General features: G+C 41.4%; 6 protein-coding genes across 6 annotated transcripts; 3 read left to right on the plus strand and 3 right to left on the minus strand.

Annotated features, from left to right (window-relative positions):
* Positions 1–457: 457 nt before the first annotated feature.
* IL334_006521 (uncharacterized protein) lies at positions 458–1,341 on the plus strand (the record flags this gene model as incomplete). The annotated part of the gene is made up of 4 exons (XM_062938222.1): positions 458–632; positions 706–833; positions 955–1,143; positions 1,219–1,341. The coding sequence occupies 4 exons, from the start codon at positions 458–460 to the stop codon at positions 1,339–1,341; spliced, it is 615 nt and encodes a 204-aa protein (XP_062794273.1).
* Positions 1,342–1,569: 228 nt separating this feature from the next.
* On the minus strand, positions 1,570–3,518 carry IL334_006522 (uncharacterized protein; the record flags this gene model as incomplete). Its single annotated transcript, XM_062938223.1, has 11 exons — positions 1,570–1,909; positions 2,002–2,114; positions 2,190–2,243; positions 2,329–2,392; positions 2,457–2,470; positions 2,578–2,817; positions 2,900–2,989; positions 3,087–3,092; positions 3,147–3,200; positions 3,336–3,392; positions 3,474–3,518. 11 exons carry the CDS (start codon positions 3,516–3,518, stop codon positions 1,570–1,572), a joined length of 1,077 nt encoding a protein of 358 aa, XP_062794274.1.
* A 650-nt stretch (positions 3,519–4,168) lies between these two features.
* On the minus strand, positions 4,169–4,519 carry IL334_006523 (uncharacterized protein; the record flags this gene model as incomplete). Its single annotated transcript, XM_062938224.1, has 1 exon — positions 4,169–4,519. One exon carries the CDS (start codon positions 4,517–4,519, stop codon positions 4,169–4,171), a length of 351 nt encoding a protein of 116 aa, XP_062794275.1.
* A 412-nt stretch (positions 4,520–4,931) lies between these two features.
* IL334_006524 (4-aminobutyrate aminotransferase) lies at positions 4,932–7,014 on the minus strand (the record flags this gene model as incomplete). The annotated part of the gene is made up of 9 exons (XM_062938225.1): positions 4,932–5,294; positions 5,366–5,678; positions 5,748–5,881; positions 5,957–6,078; positions 6,139–6,222; positions 6,288–6,438; positions 6,546–6,655; positions 6,716–6,785; positions 6,859–7,014. 9 exons carry the CDS (start codon positions 7,012–7,014, stop codon positions 4,932–4,934), a joined length of 1,503 nt encoding a protein of 500 aa, XP_062794276.1.
* Positions 7,015–8,384: 1,370 nt separating this feature from the next.
* IL334_006525 (uncharacterized protein) lies at positions 8,385–10,582 on the plus strand (the record flags this gene model as incomplete). Its single annotated transcript, XM_062938226.1, has 9 exons — positions 8,385–8,657; positions 8,738–8,994; positions 9,064–9,194; positions 9,252–9,293; positions 9,357–9,605; positions 9,670–9,781; positions 9,855–10,163; positions 10,239–10,393; positions 10,464–10,582. 9 exons carry the CDS (start codon positions 8,385–8,387, stop codon positions 10,580–10,582), a joined length of 1,647 nt encoding a protein of 548 aa, XP_062794277.1.
* A 1,225-nt stretch (positions 10,583–11,807) lies between these two features.
* IL334_006526 (uncharacterized protein) lies at positions 11,808–14,407 on the plus strand (the record flags this gene model as incomplete). Its single annotated transcript, XM_062938227.1, has 12 exons — positions 11,808–11,928; positions 12,085–12,113; positions 12,180–12,210; positions 12,306–12,467; positions 12,532–12,611; positions 12,688–12,741; positions 12,815–13,004; positions 13,141–13,371; positions 13,455–13,678; positions 13,730–13,799; positions 13,961–14,055; positions 14,195–14,407. The coding sequence occupies 12 exons, from the start codon at positions 11,808–11,810 to the stop codon at positions 14,405–14,407; spliced, it is 1,500 nt and encodes a 499-aa protein (XP_062794278.1).
* Positions 14,408–14,778: the final 371 nt, after the last annotated feature.

Consider the following 14,778-nt stretch of genomic DNA (forward strand, 5'->3'; position numbering starts at 1 on the left):
CGTCAAGATTGAATTGATGGTTTTGAGACGTGAAAGTATGATATCTATATGTCCTTGTCTGTGGATCAATCTATACTAATCTATGGTTTATGAGGTTCGAATGCTGTGAGCATCTTATCGGCGGTAGGGTAATGTCAAATGCTATTGTGGTGAATGCAATTGATGTGATTGAAATGATGCAAAGTTAGAAATAAGACTCTGGGGAACCTTTTCAGAGCAATCGAGTTCCAGTTAACTGAAGTGAACCGGAAATGAAAGAGCGGAGGTCGCCACCAAAAGGATCGTCATCATCATCATCATCATCATCATCACCATCATCATCATCATCATCATCATTCACGTTGCTATTGGTGGTATCACTGTTCAGCATATCTTACTATCTCATTTGGACAACCAGCGACCATTCAGAGGAAACTGTCGCATTTCGTGAACCATTATCTCATCGAACACTCTGACGATGTCCACTCCTTTGGTTCAGCAATTCCCATCACTAGCTTCTTACCCTCCGTCATTCCTTAAAGATCTACTATCTTCACCTGAACTGACAGAAGCGTTCCTGTTTTCATTACCTGAGATCAAAGATCTAGCAGCAGAAGTAGAACAGCTGGGAAGGGAGAATGATGAAATCGCTCGTACGTGATGCTGTCTGAATTGGTCAGGTCTGCGGAGACCGCTCGATTCCCAGCTGATCATTGTTTACGATAGGACGGAACCTCGAGTTACGAGATGAATTGATAGCGTTAAGAGATGCTACTGCACAATCCTATACCCATGCAGAAGGATTGAAAAGTAGATGGGTGGATATAGAGAAATTGCAAGCAAACTTATATCAGGCAAGTATACCTATGATCATCAATTGACATCAGACGACCCTGATCATTCATTGATGTTCTGGAATTTATCGTATTTTCCAAGAAATCGTTGTCCTGCAACTTACTGATTCTTTATGAGTAGCGTAATAGACCTTCATTCCTCCATCTTAGACTACGACATTCACTTAGTTCTCAAGATGAGTCTTCGGAGAAGATAGCTTCAGCGTTCATAGAAGGTAAATCTGCCGGTGCAAGTATACCTGGATCAAGAGTAGATTCACCTTCACCTTATTATAATGAAGGTTCAAGCACACCTCTTCCTGTTGACCGAGTGAGCTATACGTCTTCCTCCTTATTCAAGATCCATATAAGAGGTAGTGTGCTGATGTGTGCTTGAAATTTGTAGAACCAAAATAAAGCGATAGACAAATTCATCAATGAGTTCAAAGCAGCAAGGAAGACTTATCACAAAAGGGCTATTTGGGCTGAGAGATGGTCTAGGGGTGAAGTGGCTTGGCGAGATGATTGATGAATTTGAGAAGCGTAATGTGCTGTTTTGTTGTAAAACCAATGTAAGTGATGAACTCTATCAGGACAGGCGCATTCAATAGATGATTAACACACGCTACAGTATTTGTAATTGTCATACGTATGTACAACAAAAACATAAGGCTGAAATAACATCCAACCATTCTTACAAAGGTACAATTCACAATCTGGTGAACCAACGAGATATTCCACGGTTAAGTTTATACCTTTATACAATGTCCTTTTCAGCTAAGCTTGAAAGACATTTGTATTCCCTCTCCTCTTTTGGACTACCGCAAAGAGTATGCTCTCTCGTTTCATTCTCACTATTACGACCTACAGTCATGCAAGCATCTCCATTGGTCCGCTGCCCATATATCGAGCTATCATGGCAGAATGTTTCTTCGATAGGTATAGGCATGGGTGAATGACCAAATATAGTTGGTGTATGTAATGGTGGTTGCGCTGACCTTGTCTGAATTTGACGTGGTTTTGATATTGATGTTATTAGAGTCATTGAATAAACCTTAGATATGAATATCGCTGGAAAGTCTGCCCATGTTGATGATCTAACAAGGTTAAATACCAACGGGAAACAATCACGTGCATACACTTTCAGTATTACGGAAGGAACTTGGATGATGGGATACGACGAACTCACGCTCTCAGGTACATGATCAGAGTCGCAATTTGTAATGCAGTTACTAATCCTCCAGCTTGGATTGTCAGTCTTACTAAAGCACTGATAACTTGATTTCGTTCATCATTCCCTTTCTAATCGATCAACGATATAGCGCACATCAATAATCAATCCAGTGAAAGATTCAAGTTTCCAGTAGATGGACTTACATCGGCTTTTCGGAGCGCGTATATTGTGTAGCCTGAAAGTAAAATATCTATAGCCTATAGAACGCATACGTCAATGAGCGAAATCTCTCAAACACATCTCATGGCTCTCTGGCATCATAGGGTCATATAGATATCTAACCGAAGATGATCCCAGCCATAAAGTAGTAATTAGCGTTAAGTGATGATCTTGACTTGCTCGAGCTCTACAGGAGGCAGTAGTCGTCAGTAGCATATTTAGGTGATCCGTCTTGTTCACAGTGTACATACAAGGTCCCAATATTCTGTTCCAGCAAATTCATTTACAAGGGGAGTTGAAGGCTTTGATCAGCTTCTATTCAAAGTCTGAAGGAAGTTTGTACGATCGAATCCTCATCGTGAAATCACTCACCCAAAGCCGTATGGGAACTCCCAACCCAGTCCCAGAACTAAACAGGACACCGATCAATCCGGTTCCACCCAAACCCCATAGCTTGAATTTGTACATCGCGGTATTTCTATTTATTGGGTTTCGTGTGACTCCCGCAAACAAAAGACATCTCCTTAAAAGGAAAAGTTGAGTTATCGTTGATAATATCACTGATAAAATTGGTGAAACCACTTCTTCTGGACGTGTTCGTACATTCAAGAACTGAATACCATGATCAGTCAATACGTTGACAGTCATCGAAGTTAAATTCATAGTTGATGAGAATAATAAGTGGAAGACTTACGTATAGTAGATCCGCTGAATGTAGTGTGGTTAATTTGATGATTCGTGAACAATCAGAAATAGTTTGACCGAAATTGACAGCTAAAACGACCTTTCACATCACACTCTGTCCGTCAGGTACTTGTAATCCTGTATGATGGGTGCAATGAAGGGTCATAGCTATTGGGGGCATTTCTTTGTTCGCTCACCAATACCTATTCAATTGACATGGTCAGTAAAATGCGCATTGATTTAGACGATTCACTGACTAGTGATTTTGTTGTCCACCTTCCCTTGGAACCATCGCCGAAATATCCTATTACCTGATAAGAAGGTCCTGTGATTAGTCATTCTCGATATCACAGATGTTACAATGACTATTCTCACTGACTTGCATTTGTCAAAGTGTATTCAAATCAGCTTTTTACCAAGTTCAAATAATGTAAAGAGGGACTTACGACCAGTAATCCCATCCCAAAAATACTACATATCGTACCTATTTCAAGTGGTCCATACTGCGTTGCATTGAGTAAGCACGTAAAGTGTCCGACATCTAATTTTGGATCCATAGTTGGAATGGTGCATTAGTCACTTACAATAGCAAATAGCCTATCGGCAGATATTCCAATAACTGTTGACATGGTTTTACACCTTTTTTCTCGATGAGTCAGATAATTTATTTGCCTTGATCCTACGGATTGTTACTCAATCCTCAATATCTTCGATGAGTAGATTTGCTGTTCTCAGGAGCACCCCTCTTTTGACAGCAGGAGCAGAATTGCTCCCACTATGCGACATGGGAATTCCCAGAAGCTCGCAAGACTAGATACAGTGTCACACAATCAGATAAAGTGAGTGACCTTGACCGTCAATGGAAAGGGACTAGAACGCAAGCAGAAAGACGAAAAACTCGAAGTGCGTAAGCACACTGATTCCATTCAGGTCGAGATCTAAACTTTTCGATCGTATCAAGGATATCAAACGACACTTTGACCCGCATCGTTCAAGCCACATGCGTACCTGGGCCAAGCTGAAATTGCAAGGTAAAGGTTTCATGTTGGATGTCATTGCTTTGACATCTCAGGCTAGGAGATTTTGAGTGAATTCCTTCATTCACCGCTTGAGCATCATGTGGAGATCAGAGAAAGTGAAGATTTAATCCCGATTCACGTTTGTCGTATTGTCAGTCCCCGAATCTAAGTCGTCTCAGGAGAATGAATGACCAAGATTCATAAATATACACACCAATAATGTACGTTTTGCCTTCTTTGCCAAACAGATTCTGCCTTACTCATGAAAACTCTACTACACTCCAAACTCTTTCGATCCTCCACTCATCATCTAACGCATAAACAACAATCTCTTTAACCTTTTTCTTATCTTCAAGAGTTATATCTAATTTTGCAGCAATCTGTTTCTTATTGACGTCCACAACTGTGTCAATTATGGTGAATGTTGAGCCGGGAATAATCAATTTGGTATACTCCTCTCTTGATAAGGTTCGGTCGTTGTGATTTACGGAATTGGCAAGATATGGATCAAGCTTGGTAGATGGCAGTGAATTGATAGTTGCTATATAATTCCCATAATGGGCAGAGAGGTCTGAGAATGTTTTGATTGACGATGAGGTTGAAGCAGACATGTTGTAACACCGTCCTTGATATGTTATGGTGGTGAAGTACAGTTGATTTCAACGAAGAGATAACGTCTTTGGAAGAGAAGACTGATCCATTCGATACAAGTAGGCTTCTTGTTCATATGATTATTAAGCATCTTATCTTTTCTTTACGTCATACTCGTTTTAGTGTTTTCGGAGCGGGGCTCTTTGCGGGTTGTGGGAAAAATTGGCATCTCCCATATCCCCTCTTCTGTTATTCAAGCATCGTGCTTTCCTCATGCTCTGATGATTGTTTGACATATGACATGATGCATGTGTTTCAATACAAGATGCAGTGTGCTGTCTACACCCATGAAAACAAAACGAAAGACAGAAATTACAGACAATAGCTGACCTGCATGAGTCATCCCTAAATCCCCTCGTTCCCTCGCTCAGGTCATAGCTCTCTGAGTACTTTCTCCGTGGTGGACACTAATATTTCAGCATGTTTCTCACCGAAAGTTAACATTGGTCTCAGTCTAACAGTTTGATCACCACATCCACCAATTTGTATACCGTTGACTCTCATTTTGCCCACAAAGGAATCTCTTAGTGAAGGTGAAGCCATATCCCATGCTAAATATGTACCGTCTCCTTCACCTCTGAGATTCATCACTTTCCCAGAGGCAACGGAAGATGAAAAGACGGACTTAAATGACGATGCTAATGATGAGCCAGTTGCAGCAGTATGAGAGACAAGATCATGTTGTTTGATTAACTTGATCATTTCTCTTGCTTGTAATGCTCGAATTGGATCACCCTAGAAATAAGCAACCGTCAGGTTTTGTCCCGTACTGGAACGTACCAACCCCCGGGAGAAAAATGACTCACCATCCATGTATTATAATTTCGATAAGGAGCGTTTGGTCTGGTTTCCTTTTTGTGATAGACACCGGCAGCTTGCATTTTCTTCGAGAAAGTAACGAAATCAGGTTCTTCACCTTGCTTCAATCCCCATTTCTCATGTGCCCAGAAAGTACCAGTAGCGCCAACACCAGTTTGTACTTCATCAACGATGAAATACGCATCGTGCTTCTTAGCTATTAGTCGGAGTTGTCGGAAGAAATCGTTAGAAGCATGTCGATCACCCCCTTCGGAAAGGATAGGTTCAATGATGACTGCTGCAACAGGCCGGGTTATTTTACTGACAACGGTTGTGGACCATTAGACAAATTTCTGATGATGAAGGTTATGGCGGATAGTAAGGACCCACCTCTCGACCAGAATCTTCTCGTATTCCTCCAAACACCTTTTCTCCTCAGCTTCATTTTCCTTCACGTGTTCGTCAAGGGGATATTTCAATTCAGGGAATGGAGCAGCTGGCCAGTCAAAAGCAGGTATATCGACCTATGCCATTCGTTCACAGTCAGTCTACCGTGAGGGTACAGCGAAAGAAAATGTCGGATGAGACTTTGAACATACCTTATGTATGGCTTTACTCCTAGTAGCACTCAAACTGCCGAACAGTCTACCGTGGAATCCAGATTTAAAAGAGAGCACCGAGAGCTGAGGAGCGCCAGGTGTCTGATTGAGCATACATGAATCTGGGCATTCCTCATCAGCGGAGTAACACTTTAAAGAACAAGACGAAAGACGGGACATACCCATTTCCTCTTTGGTGAAAGCGACCTCGGGACCTCCTCGTTCTCTTTGTCTATAAGCCATAAAAGAACATTTAAAAGCAGTTTCTGAAGGTTCGTATTGTCAGCTTACTAAAGTACCAGTTCTTAATGAGCACAAGATATAAACTTACCATTTGCACTGGATCCACACAAGGTAGTGATAAGTTGATCCAAACCTTTCGGTGTTACAGTCAGCAGACCAGTCTTGAGCCACTCAGCCCATTGTACAGGAGGGAAAGAGCCTAGTGCGGGTCTATTCATAGCAGCTTTGGCGAATTCATCCTATTTCCAATCGAGCGGGATATCAGCATGGATCTTCCATCGTTCGTAAACTCTTGAAAGGAGCGAAATCGGAAATGGGTCAGTTAGTGATACTGTTTCTTACTCACTGTTTTAGCAAGCTCAAGAAGAGCTGGTACATTATAACCTAATGCGATGGAGGAGATCTGAGCAAATACGTCCAAGAGTACATTGCCATCCGCATCGATAAGGTAATTTCCTATATAACATCTCTCAGTACCGAACTCTCAAGATAAAGTGATCTTCGTCGTCTGCTCACCATTTGATTCCTCATAGTTTGGTACGATTACATGTGTTCTTGAATCCTGAAATGTATCGATCTCCTTGCTCTGTGATCGAAAACGAATTATCAGGACTGGGTCAACCTGAATAGAGAATATGAAAGACTTATCCGTTACTCACAGCGGCGATACCTTCTGGACCTGGTACTTTGTCTGTTATGACCGAAGGTCCAGCTGGTTCATTGGGGACGAGATCGAGAGACGAAAAGTGTCTAGTACGAACGATTGAGCGAGTAACCGGGAGCTTAGGAGATGATCGAATTGCGCGAGACAACATGATGCAAGACAGCAAGAGAGGAAGTGATTTGAGAGGGAGAAGAGATTGACAAGTTGCAGAAGGATAATTTATATCTCTATGTTCTATTTCGCTGGGACGCGAATCGAAGGGCGATTCACAAGCTGGCAGGGTCGATATACACAAAATGAGAGATGATGACGAGGTGGGTGGATGGCGTTATCTAAGAAGGTATTCTTTCCTTATACGATCATATACCGTGGAAACGGGTTTTTGGGGGTTCTTTGATAGTCTAGTGTAAGATAGATGTGTGTTGATGGGTATATGAGGCTGAATGAGGATAAATTCTCTGAATTGAATGGAATGATGTGATGTGATGAACTTTGATCGTCGTTACTACTAGCTTGTTTGATCTTTATTCCGAATAAATTATACGAGTAGCGAAATCAGTTGAAACGATGAGGAATGGTCGAAATGGGATTTTGATTTTACCCGAGTTTTACGAGAATATAGGCGGACTACTCTAGGGGAAATCCCGCTATGCAGTTAATTGGGAGATCTCTCTCTCTCTCTCTCGTTTAAGTTCCCTCAATCGCGCCTGTCTATCCGATCTGTATTGCAATGGATGGACAGAAGACCACTCTGGAAGGATCCTCTTTTCCCATAAATGGTGTGCAAGAGATAGATGAGATGCATCGGCAAACACGCCGCTCTCCCATCATTGATCGGATTGTGTGTGATTGATTACAAGCTTTGTAAAGCTTTGTAATCAATGCTAATCCCACGCTCCTCCTTTGAACTAAAAGATTCGTAATTAGGACAATCAGGAGCAGAAAACACTAGGTCAAAAGCGTGTGGTAACACGTTTGATCCCACGCACAACACAGTAGTGCGGAAAGGACGGGTTTCTGTCAATTACCTCTTTAAACTCCTCGTTCCTGGATATCCCCCTAATATCCTGTGATCTGGGCCACACCACCACCGTGATTCCTTCATTCCATATCCCGCATCTCACGGATATATTCACATAAGATACCATTTAGCCGAATTCTCATTCCCATACTGTAGCTACCGTCGGCATAAGCGTTATCTTGCCAAATGCAAAGTCTTGTGACTTGGTGGCTTGAGTGAGTTGAACATGTTAATCGGGGTTGTCCGATGTCGAGATTTAGCTTACTTGTGTTGACTACAGAGTGGGCATATTCAAATAGATAAGAGGCTTGAAGAGAATTTGGAGAGAAACAACACTCGGTCATCGGAATAAGGATACTCGGTCAATAATCACCTGGACTTGCAGAAGAAGCCTCAAATACACCCAAGTACTCCATCGCCTTCTTTTCATCAAAGATTCCACTATCCCCTTTTCGTTTCCCCCACTTCAACGCTAAGTGACACAACCTTGTCGAGAAACCATGACACTTATACCTTCTAAGCCTTGGGAAGAGATCTCTAAGGCCAAGAGAGATGCTCGTGATGCTCTTATCCCTAAAGAGTGGCTTATCCCATCAACAGATGCTCTGAATGTTATTGACATTCCTCGAACTTGTGGTGTGTTGACTCCAAAAGAAGTTGAAATAACAGAATTAGAAGCTCCTGTCTTGGTGGAGAAGATGATCAAAGGAGAACTGAAATGTTATGATGTCACATTGGCTTTTTGCAAAAGAGCTTCTATAGCTCAACAACTCGTTAGTCCCCTATTCCCAATCCATCCAAATCCCCCCAATCACCTCACGAGGAAAATAGATAGCTGATTTTACGGCGATAGACAAATTGTCTCACTGAGATCTTCTTCACTGCCGCATTGGCCAATGCGAAGGCTATCGACGAAGAGTTTGCCAGGACGGGTACACCGCGAGGTCCATTGCATGGTTTGCCAGTATCTCTGAAGGATAATTTTTATGTCGAAGGAGTAGATACCACAGTAGGATTCGTAGCTTGGGCAAACGATTCTGCTCCCAAGGAAAAAGAGAGTGAGATGACCAAGATGATGAGGGACTGTGGAGCGGTCCTATTCTGTAAAACGTGAGGCAGACCACACCTTTCCCAGATCACTTTAACGAATTCTTCAGCTGAATGCACAATAATGCTCAGGAATGTTCCTACCGCAATGATGATAGCGGAGACATATAACAATGTCTGGGGATATACTTGTAATCCATATAACAGGAATTGCTCATCAGGCGGTTCTTCGGGTGGTGAAAGTGCTTTATTAGCTATGAAAGGTATTTCTCCTATACTCGAAGTGCTATTTGCAAGCTGATGGTACGCTCTATCGCTAGGCTCGCCACTAGGCGTAGGAACTGATATCGGAGGATCTATTCGTGAGTGATTCTTGTATTTCGCAGGTATGTGAAGTTAATATAATATTCTGTTACGGATGATAGGTATCCCAGCATCGTTCTGTGGATTATATTCTCTGAAACCATCATTTGGTCGATTCCCGACATACGGCGCGAGATCAGGTCTTCCAGGACAGGAAGCTATCAGATCGATCAATGGTCCAATGTCAACTTCTTTGGAAGGAACAGAATTATGGGCTAAAAGTGTAGTTGAAAAAGAACCCTGGTACAGAGATCCTAATATGCTGCCTATACCGTGGAGAAACGTAGAGGTGCCGGATAAATTATGCTTTGGTAAGTGTTTTGCTCGTGTACTAGAAAGGTGAGCAAATTATTGACTAGAGAAATCGAACACCAGGCCTTATTATGGATAATGGAATCGTCAAACCTACACCTCCTGTTACTCGAGCATTATTGGAAACTAAGAAAGCACTTGAAGCTGTTGGACATAAAGTGATTGAGTATTCACCGTAAGTTTGCTCTTATCACGAAGGATTTATAAAGCCTACACTCTTCTCCTTCACTGAAATGGAAACGCCATAGATATAAACCCGACGAGGCCAATTCAATCGTGAACAGGTTTTTCCAAGGAGATGGAGGAGTCAAGATCGCTCAGTACATTTCAGCATCAGGTGAAACTTATCCAGAAGGTTTATCAGCTTATAAATCAAGATATGAATCAATGAAATCATCTCCTCCGTTAGTAGGATCATTGTGGGATATACAATCTGATCGAACTGCTTACTGCAAGAAAGTCTTAGAAGATTGGTTGAGTAGTAAAGAAGTTACTGGAACTGGAAGACCTTTTGACGCTATTATAAGTCCTGTCACACAACATTCTGCTTGTCCAAAGTGAGTTTCACCCAACTTTTTCGGAAATCAGTCCAAATCACCAAACAACGCTAATGGGTGTTGGTGAAATTGCAGAATGGCATTTAACGATCATGTGGCATATACTTCGATGTGGAACATCACAGATTATTCAGCAACGACATTCCCAGTCAGCAAAGTAGATCCATCTATAGACTCAAAACCAACTTATGAAACAAGAAACGAAGTTGAAAAGAAGATCTGGGACAGATGTAGGTTTCGTGCATTCCACCTAGTTCACCCATTGAGCTGAAAGAGCTAATTCTGATTCCAAAATGTTAGATGACGCTGAAGAAATCACAGGTGCACCTGTCTCTTTACAATTGGTTTGTCAAAGATTAGAAGAGGAGAAAGCATTGAAATTGACTGCAATTGTAGCTGAAGCTTTGAAATCTGCTTAAATATATATTGGGGCTAGGACACCACCCTTGCAGTGGATAGAGCAATAGATACAGTCGGAATAGGAGGATATACGGATGAGTTGTATCCTGATAATTAGTTTTACGCACCAAATGAGACACATCTACGATAACTTCTCAATGAGCAAAGTCTAAGCAGACTGTGGTTATTCGTCTGGATTAGGCTTGGACCGCATTCATCAAAGCTCTGGGTATGGCAGGGATCATATCATTAGACAACTCACCATTCTCGCACCGACTATAACCGTCGAGAAATTGACCGACATCCCGGTCATGTACTTCTGTCATCCGATACCCCTGTGTCGCTGGACATCATACTCGTATTCCTTTTACAATACAGAATAATCAATCACTGGATCTTTCATGTAATTGGTCAAAAGGCTTATCTTTGGCATGAAATAGCGTGAGAACACCTCGCCAAAAAGCCCAATCATGCGTTACGACTTCGGCTAAATACAAGGATGTGATCATTTGGCTGTGGGCACAGATAATGGTGGCTTGACTGTCACTTCCCGCGCTGTTTTATTGTACGGACACCAGAAAATCAGTAGGTGTTACGAACGCCAATGTCCCTGTGGTGGATGCAAGGATGTTTTAAGGTTTGAATTATACGAGTAGTATTTCGGAAATGGGCCGTGCTTTCAACTAAGCAGAGGAAAGGAACTGGAAGGAAGAGAAGAAGATAAGCTCTTGCTCCTGTGAAAATGGTGTGGCGGTGACGACCGCCGAAGTCAAAATCCGAGTCATGAATGAAATTTCGGGAAATGGAGAACCCGGATAGAAATACATTATTGTCGGATGAGAAACCACGATAAGGGCTCTGATTATTCTCATGAGATTGATAACAATAGCCAAAATAGCCACAGGATATCCCAAGGTGGTCATCGGAAAGAGGTAGAACGCGACGGACTGTCAAAGTAACCTCGCCTAAAGTGGAATGTGAAAGAAGAGAGAAAAGCCGAGTTTTTGGATCACTTTGTGAGTGTATGGGAGATAAGGAAATCAATAATAACAGTCCTGACTATCTTATATTCAGAATATCAATCGACCTTTTCATTCATTGAATCTCTGTTTACAGTATAAGTCCACTGTATCGTTATTTCCCCCACCCCTCAGCGAGCTATATCACTGGCCAGCATTGTATATACTTGGGGACACATAGTCAGCCCAAGTTATTGAAAAATCAGGTCAACGAAACTCTGTCATAATGGGTAAACTTCAAATCAAACTTGAGACTTTCTTCTGGGGTAGACCACCTACTGATCCGAAAGAAAGGAGATTGCTCTTGAAATTGGATTTGGTCATTCTGTCTTATGTCTGCTTATCATGTAAGCTATTATTCCCAGCCCTGCGCTTTTCATTGGGGATTGTGAGCTGATTGGCATTGATTACAAATATCAGATTTTTCAAATTGTGAGCTTGACGTCGTAACAAACCGAATAGATATTCTCCTGGTTACAGCTGGACTGACGTATTTCCAATAGATCTTGATAGAGCGAATCTTGCAAATGCTGTGAGTTCGCTTTCATAAGATCCGTCCGAACTGGCTTGCCGATTAACAATATTACCGAATACGTAGTATACAACCGGGATGAAAGAGGATCTGAACTGTTAGTTCCCAACACCTACCTGCTCTGATCAAAATATTACACGGAAAATTGAGCGAAATAGTACTGGGCTGACTAGTTTTGCGCATGGTGAATAGTCAAAGGAAACGATTACACATATGCAGGATCAATGTTCACTGCTGGATACGTTATTGGACAATGGCCATCTGCGTTAATCTTATCTTCAGGTAGAGTCTCACCTAGGTTCTGGTTTCCATTTTGCATGGTTGCTTGGGGTTTATGTACTCTAGGTACTGCCTGTAAGTTTCCTCTCTGTTATTCATGATCAGACTTTTTGAGCTGATGCGATGGATGATACATAAGGGGCTACTACACCTTATCAAGTCTGGGGAATCAGATTCACTCAAGCGTTATTTGAAGCTTCGACATTCTCTGGAACCCATGTATGTTCATCTCTCTTTCAAGTTTGATGTGTATTCCCTCAAAGCGATTATACTGACTTGTCAAATATCCTATCAGTACATACTTGGATCATGGTATAAAGACCACGAACTAGGTAAACGAAGTGCGGTAGTGAGTTTCCTGCTCACATACCATTTCCTTGGGCAAAGTGAATAGGATTTCTAATGTATTCTCATCGATATAGTTCGCAACTGCCGCACAAATGGGGACACTTTTCTCTGGTATCATGCAAGGTGGTATTGTCTCTCACTTGGAAGGCAAAAACGGTCTTCGAGGATGGCAGTTCTTGTTCATAATCGATTTCGCAATCACTATCCCCATTGCCATTTATGGATTCTTGATGTTCCCCGGTTCTCCGCACACTACCAAAGCCTGTGAGTTTGATTCCACCGTTACTGTCATGCTTCAAGCATTCACCTTTGGTTATACCCTCTCATCGAAATCCGCTCCTGGCCAACTCACCTTAGAACACACATAAGGCAAGCTGACATACCTTGTTCCGACAAATAGTTTGGCTAACGGAAGAAGAACGTGAAATGTGTTTAAGAAGACTACCACATACTGAACATGTTAAAATGACACCTAAATCATTAGGAAAATCAATGAAAAAATTGGTATCTGATTGGAGATGGTATTTGTTCACTTCGTTATTCATGGTTTCTGCCACCGCTTTTGAGAAAGTTGGTGTTTATACAGAATTCAATTTATGGTTGAAATCAGCTGGTTATTCAAAACAACAGAGTGAGTGATCTATCCAATAGAATAGAGTATCTTTCCTTTCAATATCAGAGATTGATTGTCTGACTTTATCGTTGATAACGTAGTATCATACTACCCATCAATTTTCACCGCTATGGCAATCCTTTCAACATATATATTGACTCTAATCTCAGACGAAACGAGAAATCGATTCATAATCAATCCTATAATGTTTTTGGCCGTTTTTATAAGTAGTATAATGTTACTCAATTGGAATCATCTTAATAAATGTGCACATTTCTTTGCGTATATCATTGGTGGATTAGGATATGCTGGACAAGCGTCAAACGTGAGTTTGGTCTTCTTATTTCTAATCAAGAAGCTGACTGTACTCTGATAGTTCGCTTGGGCAAATGAGATGTGTAGAGATGATGATGTATTGAGATCATTGACTTTATTCTCCATGAACTGTGAGTGATTCATTGATAAGTAGAACTCGAAAATCGTGGGTGAGGTACTAATGATATCTTGCATCATTTGATATATAGTATTTTCCAATATCTGTAAGTCGTTTTCTCCCGAAAGAAAACTATCACGATTCAGGATGCTGACATACTCTTGTGGTGAATAGGGAATCTGTGGTATCAAATAGTCGCATGGCCAGTGGTTGAAGCACCAAGATTCAGGAATGGTCAAATTGCAACATTGGTCACAGGAGCTGTCTCTGTACGGTTACTTGCTCTCCTATCTTTCTGACTCAACACGAAGATTAATTCATTACTTTTCTTGTTTCCTCGCTGGGGATGGAAAGATGTCAAAAGCACTGTTGAAGAAAGCTGATCGTTCAACATCGTTTTGATTACAGGTCCTTATCGCAGCTGCAATCTTATATTGTTCAAGAAGATGGCCACCGGCATTACCCAAAGCTGAAATGGTTGAAGTGGACGGTCGTTTAACTACTTTGACAGGTAAAGGTCCGCAAGATAATGGGAATGGTCATAAACGAATTACAGATGAAGAACACGAAAGTAAAGATGCCAATATCAATGATACGATATCGACTATTAAGCATGTCTAGAAAGTCGGTGCTCGATGGTCTAAGCTTAAATGTCATATTAGGGCTGATTGTCGGTAACGTGATTGATGTTTGGTCAATTCAGGAGGATGGAAGGGATAGATTGGAAGAAAGAATCAAGATTGCTCAATAGAATTTACCCAAAACTAGACCTTTAATATTATTGATACGTTCGAGTTGTATACAATAGCGTTTCTTTTCCCAAATTTGACATATGACACAAATGGAAATGGAAAGCCAGTATGGTTTGAAAAGAAAACGGAAGTCAATATCACATCAAAAAATATTTATGCATTAATACTATATACAGACAATATATCACAGACACTCATTGCTCTTACCGAGTGAATGAAACTGAAATGGGAGACTAATTG

Source organism: Kwoniella shivajii, chromosome 9 (assembly GCF_035658355.1).
Source record: "Kwoniella shivajii chromosome 9, complete sequence".
In the NCBI taxonomy this organism is placed as follows: domain Eukaryota; kingdom Fungi; phylum Basidiomycota; class Tremellomycetes; order Tremellales; family Cryptococcaceae; genus Kwoniella; species Kwoniella shivajii.